This window comes from Musca vetustissima, unplaced genomic scaffold (assembly GCF_032173495.1).
Source record: "Musca vetustissima isolate MV318-11 ecotype Yass unplaced genomic scaffold, APGP_CSIRO_Mvet_v1 utg63505, whole genome shotgun sequence".
NCBI lineage: Eukaryota > Metazoa > Arthropoda > Insecta > Diptera > Muscidae > Musca > Musca vetustissima.
In genome coordinates this window covers 53,172-75,986 of record NW_026876826.1, presented here as the reverse complement: position 1 = coordinate 75,986, position 22,815 = coordinate 53,172, and the positions used below count along the sequence as shown (strand labels likewise).

General features: G+C 32.7%; 2 protein-coding genes across 3 annotated transcripts; both read left to right on the top strand.

The window, feature by feature from the left end:
- Nucleotides 1-51: 51 nt before the first annotated feature.
- On the top strand, nucleotides 52-3,904 carry LOC133321371 (hatching enzyme 1.2-like). Its single transcript, XM_061530459.1, has 2 exons — nucleotides 52-226; nucleotides 3,089-3,904. Exons 1-2 carry the CDS (start codon nucleotides 52-54, stop codon nucleotides 3,901-3,903), a joined length of 990 nt encoding a protein of 329 aa, XP_061386443.1. The 3' UTR covers nucleotide 3,904.
- Nucleotides 3,905-8,600: 4,696 nt separating this feature from the next.
- LOC133321373 (ATP-dependent RNA helicase p62) lies at nucleotides 8,601-21,129 on the top strand. Of its 2 annotated transcripts, XM_061530460.1 has the most exons (6): nucleotides 8,601-8,699; nucleotides 9,063-9,380; nucleotides 13,903-15,024; nucleotides 15,277-15,515; nucleotides 19,562-19,740; nucleotides 20,819-21,129. In XM_061530460.1, coding segments are annotated over exons 2-6 (1,851 nt in total). In that variant the 5' UTR covers nucleotides 8,601-8,699; nucleotides 9,063-9,378; the 3' UTR covers nucleotides 21,128-21,129. The 2 variants fall into 2 exon arrangements, with proteins under 2 accessions (XP_061386444.1, XP_061386445.1); XM_061530461.1 differs by lacking the exons at nucleotides 19,562-19,740; nucleotides 20,819-21,129 and adding an exon at nucleotides 16,842-16,960.
- The last annotated feature ends 1,686 nt before the right edge of the window (nucleotides 21,130-22,815 follow it).

Sequence of the window (22,815 nt, the reverse complement as noted above, 5' to 3'; positions counted from 1 at the left end):
ACTCACCTGGTTCGAATGTGGAAATAGTTTGCATTCAATGTTCGGTGAATGATGGTTGTTCCCAGCAGACGCACCTTCTTTTGCTTTGATTTTAAGCCGATAATCGGAGTTATTTGCATCGTTGTTGTTGTGTATTTGCAATCGGCATATTGTGCTAAATTGTCGAATAAACATTATCCGGCTGGAGTGGATCTTTTCGAACATGAATTTCCTCATGTTGGATTAGGTGTGTATTTCGTCTGTGTGTGTGAAAAAGAAAACAAAAAATAATATTTTAGTGGAATTTTTTCATTAAATGAGTTTAAAAAAGAAACGGAAAAAATAATCTCAAATAAATGTGAAAAATACATGCACACATAAATATGTATCTATGAAACAATTTAAATTCGATAAATGCAAAAAAAATAACTAAATAAAAATAAGAGTGAATATAAATGATAATGTATGAAAAATGTAAAGTTTAAAAAATTCATAGAAACAATTATTACATGTCCTATGTCGTAATTTGAAATGCTAAAAATAGTGAAGCAATAAATGGATTTAAGATTTAAATTGCTGCCATTAAAATAAACTTAACAATTTTCATTACAATTTTGAATATTTGCAATATTTACCATGTGGGTTTAACACGTCAATTATTATTTTCACGGACAATGTTAAGAGAAAAACAGTAAGGAAAGTTCAAAAGTCGGACGGGGCCGACTATATGATCCCAAAGACATAAAAGTATAAAGATAGGACAATTGATACGTAAACAATTTCGAACAGATGGCTTTTCCTTATGGTGGATACTTAAATTGAGTGTCTTTACAACCTCTTGAGATGTAGCAAATGGTTTTTATTTTTTATTATTATTATTTTTTTTTTAACATGCCATAAATTTTCCTATCGTCACGAGCCGATGTCTTCCGTGACCGCCCACCTGAATGCACGGTTATTACGTCATGTGTATTATTATTCTTTTTTTATTAGTCTCAAAATAACAGATCGGTTAAGATTAAACTGTTTGGCAATTGATATTTGTGATTTTCCATTCCTATATTCAGAAATAATTTGAGATTTTAAGGCTGTACAATATTTTTCTCGAGCCATCACAAAATGCGATGGTTAGGATAAAATACTAATGCTAAATTTCTTTTGTCAGAACAAAAATTCTGCTTCCATCAGAAGTACCGTTAATTTTTTTGATTGATTTACTCTATTTGCATACTTCATGACTTCTTGCTTTTGTTTTGCACTTTCTTTTTGTAACGATCCACGGTCATCGGCTCATTTGTAACATTACTGTACTTTAAAAGCTAATAGAACTTTATTAGAATTATTCTCATAACCATAGAACAAAAATATATGTACACATTATGTTTCACAGTGACGTAAAACTAACAAACAAATAAGATAAATTTTGATTCACATTTTGTTGCTTTTGTTTTGTGCAACACTGTATATACGACATATATCAAAATCTGAACCGATTTCAACAAGCCTTATCACACACCATTTTTTCCTCAATTGCATTCGCTATGCAAAATTTTGCTCAATCGGACAGATATTGCGAGTTTGGTGTATCATTCACAAAAAATCGAACGAAACTATATATGGGAGCTATATCTAAATCTGAACCGATTTTAACTCTGTGCAAAATTTTGGCTCAATCGGATAAATATTGGGAGTATGTTTTATAGTTCACAAAAAATTGGACGAAACTATATATGGGAGCTATACCTAAATCTGAATCGATATTAAGAAAAATTCGCAGATATCGGTCTGGGTCTAATTCAGTACTCTGTGCAAAATTTTGTCCCAATCTGGCAAATATTGGGAGTTTGGTTCATCATTCACAAAAAATCCGACGAAACTATATATGGGAGCTACATCTAAATCTGAACCGATTTCAGCAAAACTTCGCAGACATCAGTCTGGACCTAATTCAGAACTCTGTGCAAAATCTTTTCCCAATCGGACAAATATTAAGAGTTTGGTGAGTTTGGGAGTTTGGCGACCTGTACAGACGGAAATGCGTATATCGACTCAGAAAGTGATTCTATGCATATTCCCAAAAGAAACCATGGGTCTATCTCGATTCCTTTTGCCTGTTACAAACATATGCACAAAGACATAAACAAATATTACCACGTAACACAAACTCTCTGCGGAAACAGCCGTTCTATGTCAGCCATGTGATGTTGGGGTTATAATTGTGACCTCTAGAGCGGTCAGACAATAATAAGGTTTTTGGTCCATTTCATCTCCTTAATATTAACAGATCATAACCAAAAAAATAGGGGCCTTCTTTAGCCAGAACCCATCCTACATGCAAAATTTCGTGACGATGGGTCTATAATTGTGTTTACAAAATAATGAACAGGCGGACGGCCAGACGGACACACATGTCTAGATCTACTCAGTCGAGATATGACGATCGGAATACTTAAAGGTGGGTCTAGGACCAATATTTCGCGGCATTACAAACTCTTGGGGTTGCACAGAACTATAATACCCTGACAGCATAGTTGTGTAGAGTATAAAAACTCAGTTCTTAATATATCCTCAAAAAAACAATGTTTCTTTTTGATTTTACAGAAAAAACGTAATTTCAAAAGTGGGCAACAAACAGTAAAAAAATATTAAACTATCTGCCCTCAACTCAATTGAAATCAACAACGCCTATTTTTTAGCATTTATTTTAATATCAGTCGTTTTAAGATCCACCACAATATATTTTGTGATATATTTAAAAAATATTGCTTTTAAAATTTGTTTTTAATTATAAAATGGCATTTCCCCTTCCATTTAATTACGAAGAAATAACTTGACATTTCTGGATTTTTGCTAAAGCAATTAAAAAAAGTATTATGTTAGAAAGACCCAACGTGTGTTCCCTAGATGAGATATAACAAATATCGATTAAACCTAATTATCAATACAGAGGATATGGTAATGGATATGTATGTCAGTTATTCCACTATTATGTTCTGTGTATCTTTTTCTCCATAAAAAATATAAATTCATACTTTTTCTTATCCTTATCCACTTCTTTGTTTCAAATTAGAAAAACATACAGCTAATTATAAAAACATTTTCTTTTCAGATGAATACGACCCCTATGGACCAAATATAAGTGAAGATGACTTAACCGATGCTGGTGGTGATGATCCTGAAACTAAACCCCGGCTATTTCAAGGAGATATTGCCATTGATCCATTTACATACCTCACCTTACGTCTGGGGGTGAATCCAACAAAACATCCAAAACGTTTATGGCCAAATGGTACAATACCATTCGAAATTAGTTATCTCTATGATTCGCGAGAGCGAAGGGCAATTGAGCGTGTATTGAAAACATTTAATTCATTGACATGCATCAAATTTGTACCATACGATGGAGAAGAAGATGATTATATACTGATAACACCCCCCGAAGATGGCCCCAAGGGATGCTGGTCTTATGTTGGCAGAAAGGGTGGCGAACAAGTAGTGTCTCTGCAAAAACCCGATGAAACAAGTGCTCATTGTTTCAGCAGCGAGGGACGTATAATGCATGAACTTATGCACGCAATTGGCATTTATCATGAACAATCCCGGGCCGATCGTGATAATTACATTAAGGTACATTGGGAAAATATTGTACCCAAGTTTCGTAAGAATTTCAAATTAATCTCCAAAAAACGTGGAAAATATAGTTTTGAATATGATTACAATTCGGTTATGCATTATGGTGAATATTATTTTAGTAAGAGTAAGGGTAAGAAGCCATCGATAACACCGCTACAACCGGGTGTTAGAATTGGTCAACGGAAAACATTGAGTAAAACGGATTGTTTGAAAATCAACGATTTATATGGCTGCCTTAAGGGACGGCATGCGAAAATGTACAGAAGTTTTTGTAATTTATTGGGTCTGTGAGAATTAATGTGAGCGAAAATAGATTATAAGTTATTAACAAATGAATCATATTGATTTAAATACAAAAATAAATGTAAATATATATTCGAATTTGTAAATAATTGTCTATAATGTTAGAATGTTTTGTTTTTTTGTATACATTTTTTATATACGATATTTTTTATATTACAACTAAAAAAAAATTAAAACAACATAATGTGATGTTTGACTTTTTACTATGTATATATTTTAAATTCGTATTACTAGTCTGTTTCTATAAAATTCGAAAGGAACGAATTCAAGTCAAGTGTATCAGTATTGCGTGTATTGGAAACAGTGCAGTAAATAGGTTTGACATTGAGACAACCTACTATGGACTAAATAGGTTTGAAATTGAGACAACCTACTATCGACCGGGACAAACTTTTTATAACCTCCACCATGAGGTAATTTAAAATAAGTCTATGTATATCTTGATAATTTTGATAGAAATATTTGTCACTAATGAGAAACAAATTAGAACCACTTGTGTTAAAAAAAAACCTCCCCAAAATATTGAATAATTGGGGCTACCCGAAAAAGTGAACCTATGACAATATAAAAACCCTCAGCCTATGACAAATTTTGACCAATTGTGGGAGAGATGCTAGAAGGACAGTATAAATGTTTGGTTAATATATTAGGTTATGCAAACTTTGGTTCAGATAGGTTACTCCACTCAAATTATATTATGAGTCATTTGAGTGGGAGTTACCAGGAGAAGTGTACCTATATTTCGGATCTTCGAACTTAATCTCCGCTTGAAAATAATAATACGATGAGCAAAGTTTGAATGAGATCGGTTACTACCTTCAAGAGTTATCGTCCGCACAAAACAGACGAACGGACAATTCTACATCAACTCCAAATTATTTGAAACGAATTTGGTTTAAAGAAACATAGGGTCTAAAAGTGACATTTCGATACGATTGGAAATTTAAATTCCAAGTATCTTTGATCCCAAAATGCTTAGGAAATTTCCAGAAATGTTCGTCTCTTTTACTAGATGTTACCCACAATATTTTAGCAAAATTTGGATGAAGTCGGGATTCAGCGATTTTGCGTATCCTAATACTTATTTCATACTCTTTTGCTTACTGAACAAAGGTACTTTACAGTCAACTCTAAACATGTTTTTCGGGGTAAAATGAGTACTTTATGAGATACGGAGTTCCTAATTTCCAAAAGTACCCCCAAGATTTTAAAAAATCATTAGGATTACCTCTCTGAAACATTTGAAATTTTTTCATGCTGATTACAATCGCTTCAAATTTTGGAAAGAATTTCAAAAAAAAAAAATGTCATAACCAGTATCAAAAGGACTATCTGTAGTAAAAAAATTCAAAAGTACTAGAGTGATAATCTAATTTATATTTAACATAAATTGGGGATATTTTTGAAACTTTGGACACCTATATCTCGGGAAGCACTGATTTCCAACAGTATCAGAAGGGCTATATATGGTAAAAGTTAGGTTAGGTTTTTAACTAATTGCAAATATATCAGTTATTTTAGTTTACTTACCCTATTATTCGGACTATTTCGGACTTGATCACAAGATATATTTCTCAACTCCTGTTGATTTACTAACTTTGTGAACATAAAATTGGAATATATTACCAAAGAATCATTTCCCTACGTGGTAAAACTTTCAACTGAAAGAAAATCATACATGTTATATTTTTTTATTTTATTTGTGCATTTGTCAATTTACCAAATAATAAACTGGGGACCATTTACCTCCATTTGATCATTCACAGCAGTCCTTGGTTCGAATGGTAAGATCACATTCATTCATTCATTTTTTTGGCTCCTTGTGTGACACTTTTGCTTTCCCACATAACGGTTGATTGACAGAAAAAAATGTTTGCAACTGATCACGACTAATCAAGAACTTTTCTAATAAATATCACTTGATGTAAGTCATATCTTTTATAGATCAATCGTTGTTAGTTCATATAATTCACTTATTGTCTGAATTATAACTAAATTTCAGTTTTTCAATATTTTCTGTTCAATTTTTCTTGCACTCTAAAATTTTACCCGCTTTTTGAAACACGAATTACGTTTTAATAAAAAAAAAGACACACACTGAACATACTCAATGCGACAATACATGGAAACTTTAATGGTGACGCAAACGGAATGGCATGTGTGTTACATATTGCTTTGTTCCCGTGCTTGTTTTAATAGAAAAGTTTTAAAGGAGAACAATGTCAAAATCAACATCAAAGTATATACGAATATGTTAAATAAGAAAACTAGAAAAAAATTAAATTGGAAATAAGTCGTTCAAGAACAACACTACACCCTATCAAAAGTTGACACTCGAGATGAAGGGGGATTTTATTATTATTAATTTGAAAGTCAAGCTAACCTAGTGTTTACAAACGGTTTATGTTTTTATATATTTGTCAGTTGTTTAGTGAATGTCTTGAATTTTTCATAGACATTAAACGTGGACAATTTATGATATTTAAACCCAAAAGAATAAAAAATAATTGAAAGTATAAAAAGTTGGTCGAAATGAATTGAAGATTAAAGAAATGAACAATTTTATAATTCAATTGTTATATAGTGGAGAGGGGGGCACCTTTGAACGTGGGCTTATAAAATCTCGGTTTGAATTTTTTCCGACTCGCAATATTTTTTTTGGAAATCTTGTACTTCAGCAGCGTAAATAACTTTGACTAGCTTTTTCAGTTGTCAACAAAATGAAGATGAGTGAACTATTTTAATTTTGTTGTTGTAAGGGCGCCCCCCTTGGGACAGCTTTAAAAATAATGACTTCGTCCATTAATCGAACTTAAAGTAAGTCATATGAATATTCTGTGCAAAGGTTACATCTGTACCATTGTATAATTATTACAAGGTAGGGCACAGCTACCAACTGATTACAATTTTTTCTCAAGGTACGTATTTGTGTATGTGTGTTTATTGTTTTGATTACTATGTCAAATAAATTCAAAATAAATTAAAATATATACGAATTTAATTGAAATGAAAATTATGTTATTAACATGTTCGTCTGGAAATAATTACTTTGTTATGTATGAAAAAAACATTTGATGGTATTCCCTACTGGATTTTGGGAAGAAAACATAACCTTTTATTCATTTTTCGCGTTTTTAGTTTTGTGTTGAAAAAATGCTAATTAAACACAAACACTTGTTGTGTATATTTATTTTATTTTTGGCAGAAGAAGCCACACGTGTATAGTTGCTTTTTTGTTATTCAACTCAAGCTGTCCTAAATTGTATTATTGTACCATGATCTGAATCTATCAGTTAAAAATTAAAAAAATATATATAAAATACAAATTTGTATGAGGCTTCAAAGGAAAAGATGATCTAAGGTGCCCCCTCTCCCATAATTAATTATTTTCATTCATGACTTAGTCCGCTTTTCCACAGGCAGATTTTTATTTGGCAAATTTTTGTTTTGTAAAATTCTAAACGAACGAATTCAAGTGACTTCCGACCAAACCTTTGTTTATGTAAACAAATATTTTTTGATTCAAAACAAAAATAAATGACATATTTTTCAAAACCAAGGAGTTTGGTTGTAAGTCACTCGAATTCGTTCGTTTAAAATTTTACAAAAACAGGCTGTTAAGAATTATTTTTCAAATTATCTGAACCATTTTTATTATTATTATTTTTTTGTTGACAATTTATACAAGTACTATTTCCTTTGTTACCATAAAGGAAAATTGTTATCGTAGTAAAAAATGGTACGTTCTTGCAGTTTCTGGATCAGACCATAAAACATTTTGTAGAACGTCTCACCATTAAACATTTTGTAGAACGTCCTTTTTAAGTCCTTTTTAAGTGATGAAGGTTTATTGGATAGCATAATTATAGAAGGTAGTCTCATTTGAGAATTTTATCATGTCAAACCTTTTTAATTTGGAACTCATCTATCAGTTTGAAATAATATGAAAAAATATATATTTTGTAAAGCTGAGTATTGCTCTCAAGATTCATCCTTCGTTGTTACAACTTATTAAGTTTTAGAGACAGGGAACTTCAAAATATTTATAAATATAAATAATTTAGCAATTTTTGTCTCTGAACACATGATATGCGTACATTTCGAAGGAAGATATTTTCATTAACATTTTGAAAGCTGAATACTGACAAAGGCAAATTTATGAAAAAATTGGAAACATATGACTGCATGAGACTACCTTGTTTAATAATGTCATGGTCTATTGCATAAATGAGTGGTCTGTTCCAGAACCTGCAAGAATGTCCAACTTTTTACTGCGATAACAATATTTCCATTATGATATCGGAAAAAATAGTAAAAATTAGTAGATTCTTGCAGTACGGAAACAGGCCAAAGGTAATTCGATACATTTCATGTATTTCCATCCCATGCTGGAAATTCCTGCGATTAACTCGATATACTTTTTCCTGAATGGCAAGAAAAATCTAAGAAGAGTTGGCAACGCAATAGAAATTATACCAATTCATATTGATTTTAAACATCATTTAAAATACTATTGCTACAAATAAATATTGATTTATGATAAATATGTATATGTAAATACTATTTCTATATTGAAATTATTTATATTTTTATTTTAATCAAATTTATTTATTTTCGTTTCCCAAAAAACATGTCTGGTCGTTGTGTTTCATTCCACATTGTCCCCCTTTGTTTCACATATACCTGAAATGCAACCCTGTTGTGGTTGTTTGACAACTCGTGCGATAAGTAAATACTGACAAAAATTTTGTGCCATGCGTCATTCCACTTTTGGACGAGGTTAGGTAAGAACCTATTGCGGTTATTTCGCGTTGTGTGCACGAGTTCATTTCTGTGAGAGTATTTTTCTTCTATATTTCTTGTCTCTGTGTGATAAAGAATACCAAAAAAAGATTGTGATATAGATATAAGTATTACTGTACTATATACATATTAAAAAAATACGAAACAGAAAATTAAAAAAGGAGAATAATTATGTTTAAAATAATTGTGCCTTTATTAACGAGAAACTCGTGCAAAGATAACGCGAATCTAAAAACCGCTTGTTGTATTAAAAATTTCCTAATTTCACCAACAACGCAAAATAGCACATTGTCGGTGGCAAATTTTACTCAACGACGCCATTTTCTTTTTTCATCGACCAACAGAAAAACTATCGCAGCTTTTCCAGCGATTACCGAAAAGGAACACATAGGAGTTAGTAGTTACCGCTTAGGACAAAACCTAGAGCTCCATACAAAATCAACTCGCCAAATTGTACGAGGAATTTATTGCTCTAGCGTTAAAGCAAATTTTAAGGAAGCGGCAGCCGATACTAATCCTACGGAAAAGCTAACCTCATCAGCATCAGACGTTGGAACAACATCCAAAAGGGATTCAACAGCAGCAGCACAACAACAACATACAAGACAACAGACTTTATTTGAAGATCCAGACGAAGAAGATTACAACAGTTTTGGTAAAATGTAAGTACAGCAAATTTTCCTCGAATTCGATTTAAGATGAAAGTCCCAAAATGTGGTGATTACATATTTTTTTTTTTTTGAAAATGCTTATCTACACCTGATTTGTCATCCATTTTGAAATACATTTTTTATTGGTACTTCTTGTTTCTTTCATCTTCCTCCCTCATTCTTCGCTATAACAAAATATTTTCTGTATACCAGATGTTTGATTGTATTCTTTGTGTTAGTGTTTCTCTTTTGGTCATGTTTGGCAAACATATATGCGTAGTTTTTTTATTTTATTGACATAGGCTAGGGGTGCAAAGAGAACATTAAGTAGTTTGTGTTACCCCTTTGCGTGTTATTTACATTTGAAATTATTAAGTAGACCGACCATGTATGGAAAATTTTTACATTAAAAAACCACGTTATTTTTTATTCTTTGTATTGCTACCTGTTTGACAAAGCCAGACGCTCATTCTCTTTCTCTTACCTTGTTGCCGACTTCATAACAACCAAATCTGACGTCAATATACTTTCATGGGTTGTCGGTGTGTAGTTGTGTGTGTGCAGTTCTGTATAAAAGACGTTTGCACATTTCATTGCCTCGTGTTTTTTTAAATTTCTCTTTCCCCTTCTTCCTTTTCTTTTGGTTTTACCTCGTTTTTTTTGTTTGCTATTTTGCCATTTTCTTTGTATACATACCACACATCACATTGTGCATGTGTGTGTTTTTATATACCAAAGATTTTGTTAATAATTTTTTGCCAGCTCGACACGTTTATTTTTTCGCTGGTTTTTTATTTTCATGTGTTTGTGTGTTGTTGTTTTTTGTGTTAATACATGAACGAACTCATTGGTGGACTCTCTTCTCTGTGATAGACACAAGATAATTACCTCTATTTGTAGTTGTCTGTCGTCTAATCAAGTTTTTTTTTCTTTGACACAAAATACCCTCACCAACAACTACTCGTTCGTTTCTCATATGAGACCATGAACAAATGCCATACTAACAGGAAAGCAAGATTCATTTTGTGTGGATGATGATGATGTGCATCCGTTATGAGAAATAGATTCTTTGTGTATACATCAAAGGGGGTATTTTTTGTTCATGCCCTGCCCTGAGGGTAGGGTGCATTGTACCACAACAGCGGTCATTTCTACCTGACATTTTCATACGTTGCGTTGCATTGCATCGATGCATTCATGCATTTTTTGTGTTACATACCCCAGCTGTAGCAGCATTCATATTTTAAGGTTGTCTGCCGCCTGCATATAGAATGATTTTGTGGATGAATTGTCATGATTCTATTTAATATGTTCAACCTAACCTAACTATGCAGCAGACTTGTGGTATATGTATTGTGTATGTAATTTTAATATAAATTGACTTTGTTATTTTTTACCAGTTTCGGAATTATTATCCACATTCGTTTCGGAAACAGTTGATATACTTTTTGTTTACGAAAAACAGATAAGAAATCGGATAAGATAACCTTCACAAGCATTTTTAAAGGATCATTGTAATAAAATCGGACGAAATCAAGCGATCCTTATCTTGTCATTCTGCACTCTATGTAAAAATCAACTCAGAAAGTGAAAAAAATGTGAATTTTTATTTCAAAAAAATTATTTTCCAAAATTCTGAAAAGCGGATAATTCTTCAATAGATCTATGAGCCACTGTTTAGAGTAATGCTCATGGTAAAATAGTATTGACTTTGTTGCTTGTATACCATCTTTTGACGTCCGATGATAAATAAATATTGTAGGTAATTTATTTAAACAAATCAAAATATATTTTTCAGCACAATTAGCCTATAAATTGTTGTATCTCTCAGACAATTTGTTATAAAGCTTGTGCAAAAGAAATTTCAGGATAATTTAATTTGATGTGAAGACTTGTATTTGGTCTCATTTCGGAACCATTATCCAACATTATATTAAGAGCAAATAGAATAATTTTTAGGAATTGTATATGGTTATCGATATTTTAGCGCAATTAGCCTATAAATTGTTGTATATCTCTGACAATTTGTTATAAAGCTTGCGCAAGATAAAATTACGGTTAATTAAATTTGATGTGAAGACTAACATATGGTCTCATTTCGGAACCATTAGCCAACAAATAAAAAAATATAAATACAGTCGACGCCAGGTATAACGAATACTCAGTTTAACGAATTCAGGATATAACGAATAAGCAAAATAACGACTTTTTAATACTGACTACCGTATATAACGAACGTTTTCCAAATGTATATATTGGGTATAACGAATGGCGCAAAAAATAATGGGTTAGCCTTATAAAAAATATGTTAACACGTTATTCTTACTGTTATTACGTTAATTGATATGTTTTTTCTAAGAAATTTTTGTTTTTAAAGAAAATTGCACCTTAAAATAACTTCGCAATATAACGAATTTTTCGCTATAACGAATGGGCCTGACAATATATCAGTCGTTATACCGGACTGTCCCATAAATGTTATATAAATAATTCAACGAAATAGTAGGTGTTTGTGTTTAAATTCTTATCCAATTTTCTGTTTTTACTCCACCTTTTAGATCATTTATTTTTCGAAGATATTATTCTCAGAAGTTTGGTTACTTTATATGATTGTCGTCATATATTACCTTGAAACAAATTCGTTTCCTAGAGTAGTCTTTGCATACGTTAAATTTAACAATAATTTTGATTAATGATTAATTGATTAATTTTTGATCATAAGACACCATTATGAAAAAGGTGATAATTATAGCGATAATATTATGTTTGCTAAAACATTAAAATTGTTATTTATTGTATGGAATGTTACGAATAAAAAATGAAAAAGCAGAAAATAAAATCTGAAATTTAATTTCTGTATTAAATTTTTCCATTTTCCATAATAGCTACACTAGATTCAATAATCATTTTTATTGACCTCTTTCCAGGGCTATAAGTCGCCCAAAAGCTATTCAGGCTATAATATATAACATTTACCATTACCTACACCACTTCTCATAATATTCATATATATTTACCGACCATTTTATCAAACGATAATTCTAAGGTCAGGAACTGAACCGATTGTAAAAAACGATTTTAGTTTAACGTGAATTGGGCTTTCTAGTCTATAAGTAAAATTTTTTTACTTTTGCTGGTTGCTGCAATTTAAGATTTGATAATGTTTATCAATGACCTCTTTAAAAAGTTTTATACAAGGTTAAGTACTGATAAAATAAACAGATATTTAAAGAGATATTTTGTCATTTTCTAAAACTATACCGATATTTCATTATACACTTCTATAATTTTTAACATGTATAGCGGGCTAGGACTTTGTAATAAATTCCAAAAACACATTACTTCTGAATATACATATCACTATTTACAAATTCAATCAACTACTCTTTATATACGAGCTAGAAAATAATTTGTAAATCAATATTTCTCTATTTACAGTATTGAGTACACATGTGTTATTAATAAAATACATAAATCCCATTTATTAAACTAACACACAAATTAATCGAATTCCACGCCTCTCTTACCAAGAACCCCCCACGCTACAAATTATACTTATGATGTGACATTAAATAAATGAACATCACTTTCACATTATTTTTATTAATACAAATACAAAAAAACGACGTCTAATTGCATGTTAACAATTATTTATATTGCCCCTAATTTAAGAAAATACAAAAACAAACAAAGTCATTTCTGTTGGCAAATGTATACACGCGACAAAAAGCCGTCAAAGAAGAGAGAGAACGCGAACGACAATATAAATGTTGTCGTCGGTGTCAACGACGACGTCGTTTGGGTTGGCATTTTGAGTGACGGCAAAATGTAATATTGTGTTTTTTGCTAGTTGTTGTGATAGCGCTGTGTATACTGAAAAGTCAAAATGTGGCATGCAGCAGCCAATCGTCAGCCAACAACCAAAAAGAAAGCACAACAACTAGAGAACAGAACACTAGATATTCAAAAAGAGAGTGTACCACCTGGTGTATAATTTATAAATTTAGTTTTAAATAAGAATTTAACATGCAAACAAATCAAAATCACATATTGAAATCATTCAAATTATATTGAGCAAAAGTAGGACGAGGAAAAGGGGAAACGAGGAAGGCGGCAGACATTATGGCTGGCATGGATTATAATTTTATGATTCTAAGTTTTATTGGAAACTATTAAATGCAAATAAAAAACAAATTTATTAATTTCAAAATAATGACGGAGGTTTTCAGAAACTCTTAACGTTTGTTGTTTCCCCCAAGCCAACGACAGAGGCTAACAAAAATTTGTAGTGAAACCATTTTTATTCGGTGTTTGTTATTCAAACAGGAAAGCCAAGAAGCGCTAACGGAAAATTCCGTAAAAGATTTTAATTACATACAGTTTGCATAAGAATATTTATATAAGCTTATATTTTACCCACAAAATGACCTCTCATCGTAAATCATCATCTAAAAGGCAATAACATTTTATTTTATTCTTTATTCTTGATCTAATTTTTACTAATGTTGTATCCTTTTCATTTGTTTTCTTTTAGGGCTCCTCATGACAAAACTTATGGTGCCGCTCGTGGCGGACGTGATGAAAACCGCAGCCGTGGTGAGGGTGGCGATCGTTATGGCAGCCGTAGCGGTGGACGTGGTGGTGATTACCACGGCGTAAGCAAGGGACGTGTTGAAAAAGGAGGTCGTGGTGGTGATCGTGGAGGTCGCGGTGGCGGCTTCGGTGGCGGTTATGGCGGCGGCAGTGGTTTTGGCGGTGGTGATCGTCGTGGAGGTGGTGGCGGTAACGCCCAAGACCTTTCCATTCGCCCCGTTGATTTCAGCAACTTGACTCCATTCAAAAAGGATTTCTACAAGGAACATCCCACTGTTGCCAATCGCTCCTTTGCCGAGGTCCAGCGTTTCCGTGACGAACATGAAATCACAATTCGCGGTAATGCCCCCAATCCCATTCAAGATTTCAGCGAGGCCTACTTGCCCGAATATGTAACCAAAGAAATCCGCCGTCAAGGCTATAAGGCACCCACAGCCATTCAGGCCCAGGGTTGGCCCATTGCCATGGCTGGCCACAATTTGGTCGGTATTGCCAAGACAGGTTCAGGCAAAACTTTGGGTTATATCTTGCCCGCCATTGTACACATCAACAATCAGGCTCCCCTGCAACGTGGTGATGGTCCCATTGCCTTGGTTTTGGCGCCCACCCGTGAATTGGCCCAACAAATTCAACAAGTTGCCACCGAATTTGGTTCTTCATCATATGTACGCAATACTTGTGTATTCGGTGGTGCACCCAAAGGCGGTCAAATGCGCGATCTTCAACGTGGCTGTGAAATTGTTATTGCCACACCTGGACGTTTGATTGATTTCTTGGCCGCTGGTGCCACCAATTTGAGACGTTGCACATATTTGGTATTGGACGAAGCTGATCGTATGTTGGATATGGGTTTCGAACCTCAAATTCGTAAGATCATCTCACAAATTCGTCCCGATCGTCAGACATTGATGTGGTCCGCCACATGGCCCAAAGAGGTTAAGCAATTGGCTGAAGATTTCTTGGGAGATTATATACAAATTAATATCGGTTCATTGGAATTGTCGGCTAATCACAATATTCGTCAAGTCATTGATGTGTGCGAGGAAAATGACAAGGAAGAAAAGTAAGTTGGAATATAATATGATTTATAGTTTTGAAATGCTCTGCGAGCACAGCAAAATCACAACCTCCCAATTTTATGGTTTTGCAATAATCTTAGAGCACATGTTTTTAAATATGTTTTTGGTTATTGGAGATTAAATATTTTCTGTAGTAACTAAAAATATAAAAAACAGATATTGCAGTGTGCTCGGGTATATCCAAATTCCTTTAATTTGTCTATTCAATATTAATGTATGTTTTTCTCCTATTACAGATTAAAATCTTTGCTTTCGGAAATCTATGATACCAGCGAAAATCCCGGCAAAATTATAATTTTCGTTGAAACAAAACGTCGCGTTGATCATTTGGTACGTTTCATTCGCAGCTTTGGCGTCCGTTGCGGTGCCATTCACGGTGACAAATCACAATCGGAACGTGATTTTGTATTGCGTGAATTCCGTTCGGGCAAATCAAATATTTTGGTAGCCACAGATGTTGCCGCTCGTGGTTTGGGTAAGTTTTTCTTGAAGTCTTTGTTGTTATTATCACCATCACCACTACTATCTTCATTCTACGAATATAATAATAGATATATCCTCCCACACACATGTAATATGTTTTATGATCGTCTAGCTTTCATCTACTACTACATCATCATCATCTATAGAATAATTATTTATTTCGATTTTATTATTAAATGAAAGAAATGCTAATTTTTTTAAATGCAAAACATGAAATTTGTTTGGAAGCAAAAATTCCAAGTTTAGAGGTTCATAGCATTGTTTGAATACTATGAACGGCATCTTTAATATTTTATCAAATACTCTGACTTAAATTCTAGGATTGAATGCAAATCTAAACGCACTACGTAATATTGAACTATATCCGTTGACCGAGTCTTCTCAGTCAACGATCTCAGCTCATTGTGGACACATTTACACAACTTGAGAAGTTACAGGAAATTCATGTCTATTTTATCGAAAGATAATTTCGATCCATAATTTATTAGAGTTTCATTTTCAATTCGGATATATAAATAAAGCAAATGCTTTAATATATTATAAAAAAATTGGACTTATATTCTATGACTGAATGCAAATATAAACACACTTCCTTATATTAAATTTTCCTGGTTCTATGTATGTATGACTACCCCTAGTAAAAAATCTTTGGGAATATCCTTTTTTCCCGAATATTATGTTTTAACTATTAAGTTCTTCATGCATTATTATTTTAAACGAAGTTCGGAAACAATGAACTTGCATTTGTTCATAGGAGGCAAAGTAATCTACCGACAGTCCTGCTAAAAAATGTTTTTAATCATCTTGAACACAATTCTGGTAGCCATTCTCTCTCACTGTATACAAAGAATCACATTGATGCTAAATATACACAAAGAAGGTGTTTTTGAGACGATAGTATTACCAGTCTTTAATATTTTCTGTTTTGCATTTTAAAATTTCATTTCAATATGTTGTAGTTTATTTTTGGGCTTTTATTCGAAATTTAACAGTAAAATTATAGGGCTAGAAATCAATCAGCATACTATAAAATGCGCTCCTCCTCATTTCCATACCCAAACCCAACATTCTTATCATTAATCCATATCTACTTACTTACTACTTTATCTTATCCTCCCTCATCCCTAACCCCTCGAACACACATTTCAATTTTAGATTATAAGATAACAATAACAACAACCATAAAAAACGAAACATGACTTTATTAATACTTATATGGTATTTTTCCTTTCCCTCCACCCCCTCACAAAAAACGCCTTGTGTGTGTCATCAACACTGTTTTTGTCTCTTCCCAATTCTCTTTTTATTTCGTTTACAGAGGCCATAATAAATTGTTGCATGGTGGGGATAAAATGTCAACTAAAAAATCTTGTAATGATTTGAACGAAAAACGAAATCGAATGTAAAAGTGAAAGTCACATTTGAAACATGTGAGCTGTGTATTGAATGAAATCTTTTTCTTCTCTCGGACGCGTTTTGAGAAAGCGGCGGCCACGGATATATAGAAACGGCAACACTTTTTTACCATTAACTGGCCATTGGAAAAAAGGGTATGCCGTAGCAAAAAACCGTCTCACCACCGCTCAATAACCGAGAATCCCTCGTTACAATCAATCGCTAAGGAGGAGGAGGTATATTTGCAACAAAACACAATGTGTGGATTACGCTTGGTTGTGAATGAATGTAATACAACGCCGCACACACAATTTACCCAATGGTGGAGTAGTGGTGTCGTCGTGTGTATCAATTATTACTGAGCGTACCGCACCTGGGCATATGTTTGGTTTGCTGCAATTTTTTTATAACATCCAGCCGAACAAGCAAAAATATACCGCCGCCACCTTCAGAGATATAATAATAAATACTACGCGCTAAACTAATTTAAACAAATGCATTTCGCGTCACAACAACAACAACATATATCCCTATCATCAAGCAAGCGCGCATTTAAAAAATGTGCACAAAAAAGAGGCCTCTGCTGTAAAAAAAATGTTGGGAGCAAATTGGTGTTGAACGAACATAGAAACAAAACAACATGAAGCTAGAAATACTTCTTAACTAAAAAAATGAAAGCATAACCATAAATCTTTTCTCTCTCTCAATTTAAAATCTCAATAAAAATATTAACTAAATTAATTTAAAACAAAAAATAAGAAATTAATGTTAACGGTGGGGACACACGTGCAGCAGCATCATCACCATTGGACGGAGTGCATTGCATTGCAGGAGTCAGTTGAAACATATTCGAACAGAAAAAAACCCCAAAACTCAGCTTTGGAGTTTTTACAAAAATAAGAAATTTGAAGAATATAACTCAAGAACATCTCCCCGCGAATGGCGAATGCTCTCCGCTCTATTCACAGTTGGCTTAAGCAGGCATCTCAATAGAAACAGAAAATAAGTAAAACAGCTCGATACAGAGTGAAGCTGCTCATTCAAGCTCGCTCGCTCGCACTTTCTATCTATGTGTGTATGAATGTGTTCTTTGTTGTGTATACAAGAAACGAAACAAAGCTGGATCATTGTTACTGGTGATGATTTGGTTTTAAAATTTGGTTTTTTTGTTGAAAAAAAAAAAAATAAATAATTCAAAACAAATGGAACTTCTTAAATGCAGTTGGAGAGACGTATCCCAAAGTATGTGAAATCGTATAACAAATGTTGAATAGGCTGTTCACAAGAGGACCACAAAACCCCTAAAACGACGGCGCATATCATCATTTGCTTTTACGTCCTTTACAAAAACGAGAGTACGTCCCCGGCACAAAATCGTAACGTCGTTTTACACAACAACTACCTCCGCTCAAACCAACAACAAAATACACAAGCAAAGGACACAAAAAAAATTCCTACAAAATGAGAACAACAAGGAAAATACATAGAAAAATAACAACTAAACCAGTTAGAGAATAGTTAACTTATTTTAGGAAATCTCTTCCTACTACATACACAAAATCAACAACAACAATAATATTATTATGTTATTTATAAAGTAACCATCGGATGCCTGCCTTAGATAATACCTCTGTTGTACACAATGGATGCTGGAGCCTTTGAATTGTTGCGACACACTAAGAGAAACGCACTCAACCTCATCAGAATTGTATGTATGTATGTGTGTGGATTAAAGTGTGTTAAATAGTATTTAGAAAAGAACATGGGCTTTGGCGTCTTTTGAAAAATATCGTCGTTCTTCATCGATCGCGCGATAAAATTGTACACAACTAGAAACCAACTAGAATTGAAAAAAGAAAAAACGTATGCTGAACATGTGTGTCTAGATTTTGAAAGAAGCAAACGAGAAGTCGAACAAGCTATTAGAAATTTATTTGAAAAGAAATAAATTTTCGTCAAGTCTCACCCCCACTGCGCTCTATAAGCATAATGTTGTGGGGTGGGGTTATGGGACGGACGATCTCATATTAGTTCTCCTCTAACCTCTTCCAAAAAATACTGCGTCGTCCAAATGTGCATCCCAAAACACACGGCGGTATTGCGCCTATAAAACGACGTGGTTCCTGTGAAGAGTTTATGTGTTTTCTTGAAATTTCGTTCGCATTTTATTGATAAGAAAAAAAAAGAAACTTCCAAAAAATAAGGTAATTTATTTTTTACTTAAATTAAACTACTATATTTTTTACAAATTGTTAATTGCTAAATTTTTTTCTTAATATCGAAATTCATATTTGTAGTTTTTTGAAGTAAACAAAAAAGCTTTTTTCAAAATTCTAACCAACCAGAAAAGTTAGTTTAAAAGAGAGTAGAAGAATATTGTTTTTTTTTGTTTGTTTTAAATACCAAAAAGAAGAAGGCATACAGGCAAAAGAGAGAAAATGAAAACAAGTCATGGTTGTTTACTACTACTATACTATCTTACCTATCTATATATTTCTATATATATGGGAGGGACATTTTGAAACATAAACTGTGTTACGTTTTTGCTATCTTTAATTGTTCCCATTTTGATGAAATTTTATTAATTTATTTATCTTTTCTATATATTTTATAACAATTCCATAATTCACCAAAACACAACAGACGTTGATGGCATTAAATATGTTATTAATTTCGATTATCCACAATCATCGGAGGATTATATCCATCGTATTGGCCGTACTGGACGCTCAAACACAACTGGCACATCATATGCATTCTTTACACGCAACAACTCAAAACAATCGAAGGCATTGTTAGATGTACTTCGTGAGGCTAATCAGGTAAGAATTTTTGTATTTTTATTTACAATATAAATTAAAATAAGATTTGAAAATATATTTTTAAAGGAGACCAAATTTTGAAAATGGCCTCAGAATGTAGCCGAAAAAGAAAAAAGAATAACTGTTGGATATAGTAAAAATCAAAAGAAAACCCGACGAATACCGTAACTTTCAATACACACAATTCGGAATATATGTACATTATCCGTAGACAAAACATTCTAAAATTCGTAAATTGAACATAAGCCAAAATTCGATTCATAACGTCTAAAAATTCGACCTTTTTGTTTTTAAATCGAATAGTTTTGGACAAATCTCAAGGAATGGAATCATTTGGGGTACCATTATTTTAAATAATTCGCCACAAAAAATAGGAGATTTAAAGTTCTGTTATTTTTTCAGAGGCCGTTTTCAAACGGTCGTTCGGTATCTGCATAATCAATGTAGAACATTTGAAGTCGATAATAACCAAGTCTGTTTGGCCGCCTGTCTGATTGGTTGCACTAGAAGATCATATGGAAAGTCAAAGTCAGGATTTGGATCAATCTTAAATTAGATCGACAGTACAAAATGTCTGTAGAAAGAGGGTCATAATTGTCACATCCATATTATCCTTCGTCTAGATTATACTTAGAGCCGCATTTTTAAAAGTTAAAATTTGGGCAATGTCAAATTACAGACCCTGAGGTTGAATGATTCGGCTAGGGCCTTTAATTTAGATTATATAGAGTTTAATTCAGATTATATCGAAAATATGGGAAAAATCTCTGGTAGGAGGTTTTTATTCTCTGAGAGAGTTTGAAATACTCGGCTAGAACTTTTGATATATTGAAAATTGGACGGACTTTTATATGGAAGCAATTCTTCGAAGAGTTTTTTATTATTCAACAAGAAGCCAAATGTCAAATTTCAGTCACTAGGTTTGGAAAATCCACTTAGAATGATAAAATTTCTGAAAATGTGGAGGTACCGTTATATGGAGGTTAAATCGAAAATTTAATTTTTTCCAATTTAATTTTTTATAAAAATATTTTTTCAAAAAAATCCAATTTCTAATTTGTTCCTCTCTCGCCTACAGGAAATCAACCCCGCTCTAGAAAACATGGTACGCAACAGCCGTTTCGATGGTGGCGGCCGTTCCCGTTATGGCGGTGGCGGTAACTCTCGTTACAATGGCACCTTCAAAAAGGGCTCCATGAGCAATGGTCGCGGCTATGGCGGCGGTAATGGCGGTGGTTATGGCGGTGGCCGCAGCAACGGTTATGGCGGTGGTGATAGTGGTCGCAGCAACGGCTACGGTGGCGGCAGTGGAGACAGTGGCTACAGCCGTGGTGGCGGTGCCAGTAGTAGTAGTGGCGGCAATACCAGACATACGCGTTTTGATTAAACCCCAACACACATAATCAAATTAGCAACAAAACAAAAATTTAGTTTATAAGGAATTAATATTAAACAAAAACAAAACTTAATGTTAGTACTACTTTTACTTTTTAATAACCAACAACAACAACAATCCAAAATCATTTGTTTCTCATTTTAACAAAATCACTACAACAACATACTTATCAAATGAAAACAGATTCCATACATTTATTGTATACTCTCGTATCTATCTACATCCATATATAATAATTACATAATACATATACAACAAAACAAACAACAACAAAAAACTGAGGCTTTTTTATATAAAAAATGAAAAAAAAATACCTTAAATTCCATTTGTAGTTGGTTGCCCCGCCTAAAAAAGGTATTGGAAAGAATAATTATTTTGCATATTCATAGAAGGAAATATCATTGTTTGTCTTTATTTTTCTTAAATTATAATTCAACTACAAACACAAGAATATTTCGTGTGATACTTTTTTTTGGAATTTAATAAAATAAAACAGCAAACAAAATGATATGCATTTTTTTGTGATACTCTGTCCTCAAATAACTTATAATCTACAATACAACAATAAGCAGTAATAAATTTATAAAAAACACAATTTATAAGAACAAAACAAATTTAAAATTGTATTTCTTTTCACATTGTCCTCCTCCTCTCCTCCTTCGCATACGCCGCCACATACATTTTTTATTCAATGTACAAACAACAGAAACTTAACTGAATATGAACACTTTAATTGTTCAAAACATACACACTTAAGTTTACATTTGCTTTGAAAATAATTTCTAGCTTTAAGTCTAGGAATTGCAAAAGACCGTAAAAACAAAACCACCACACAGCATGTGTAAACCTTTGTGTTTGAGAGGAGAAAAAAAAACAAAACTAAACAAACCAACTTTATTATAAACTAATTTGTTTTCTAATTCTTTTGCCGCACAAACAACAACTACAACTAGCCAACGCCACGTCGTATACATGTAAGCCCTAGTTTATTTTCCTTTGTTGGCATTTTGTAAATCCTGCTACGCCGCCACATCATCAAACAAAGAACGAAACGAAAAAAGTCGAGGAATATTTATTAAATTAGTTTTTCTGTTCATTATTTTTCTTCCTTGAATTAATTAACCCATTTTCGTTTGGTTTAATTTTTATTTGGTTGTGAATTATTGCCCCCAATTTAATTTACATTCAATCGACAAATTTGGCATTCTACTACAATTATACTTTTATTTGTATGATAACAAACTTAAAACAATCCTAAACATAAAACTTAAGATAAATGAATGTATTTCATTGAAAAAAGTAAAACAAACAAAAACAATAAAATAAATTATACAGGAAACACAAATGGTCTCATAGTTTAACATTGGTTAATTTTTGGTTGGTTTTTGGGCTATATGGGATTTTTAAATCCCAGCGAATAAATGCCATTTATGGTAAGTAGATATTTACTTATTACAGAGGAACTGTAATGTTCTTAATAATCTACCATTTATACACAATTTATTAGTGTCACCAATACTGTATATATAAACACAATGTTTTACTATTGACATTTAACATGTGGGTCATTGGAAATGAACTATTCCCCACATAAATAATAGATCACTTGAAAAGACGACGGCTTGACACTAACTAATGGTTTTTTTTTTGAAAAGTATGGAATATTACATTGTGTGGGA

Coding starts and splice junctions, on each gene's coding strand:
- LOC133321371 (XM_061530459.1), top strand. CDS start 52: ATGGTTGTTCCCAGCAGACGCACCTTCTTTTGCTTTGATTTTAAGCCG. Junction 227..3,088: donor ATTTCCTCATGTTGGATTAG/GTGTGTATTTCG, acceptor TTTTCTTTTCAG/ATGAATACGACCCCTATGGA.
- LOC133321373 (XM_061530460.1), top strand. Junction 15,025..15,276: donor GAAAATGACAAGGAAGAAAA/GTAAGTTGGAAT, acceptor CTCCTATTACAG/ATTAAAATCTTTGCTTTCGG. Junction 19,741..20,818: donor TACTTCGTGAGGCTAATCAG/GTAAGAATTTTT, acceptor TCTCGCCTACAG/GAAATCAACCCCGCTCTAGA.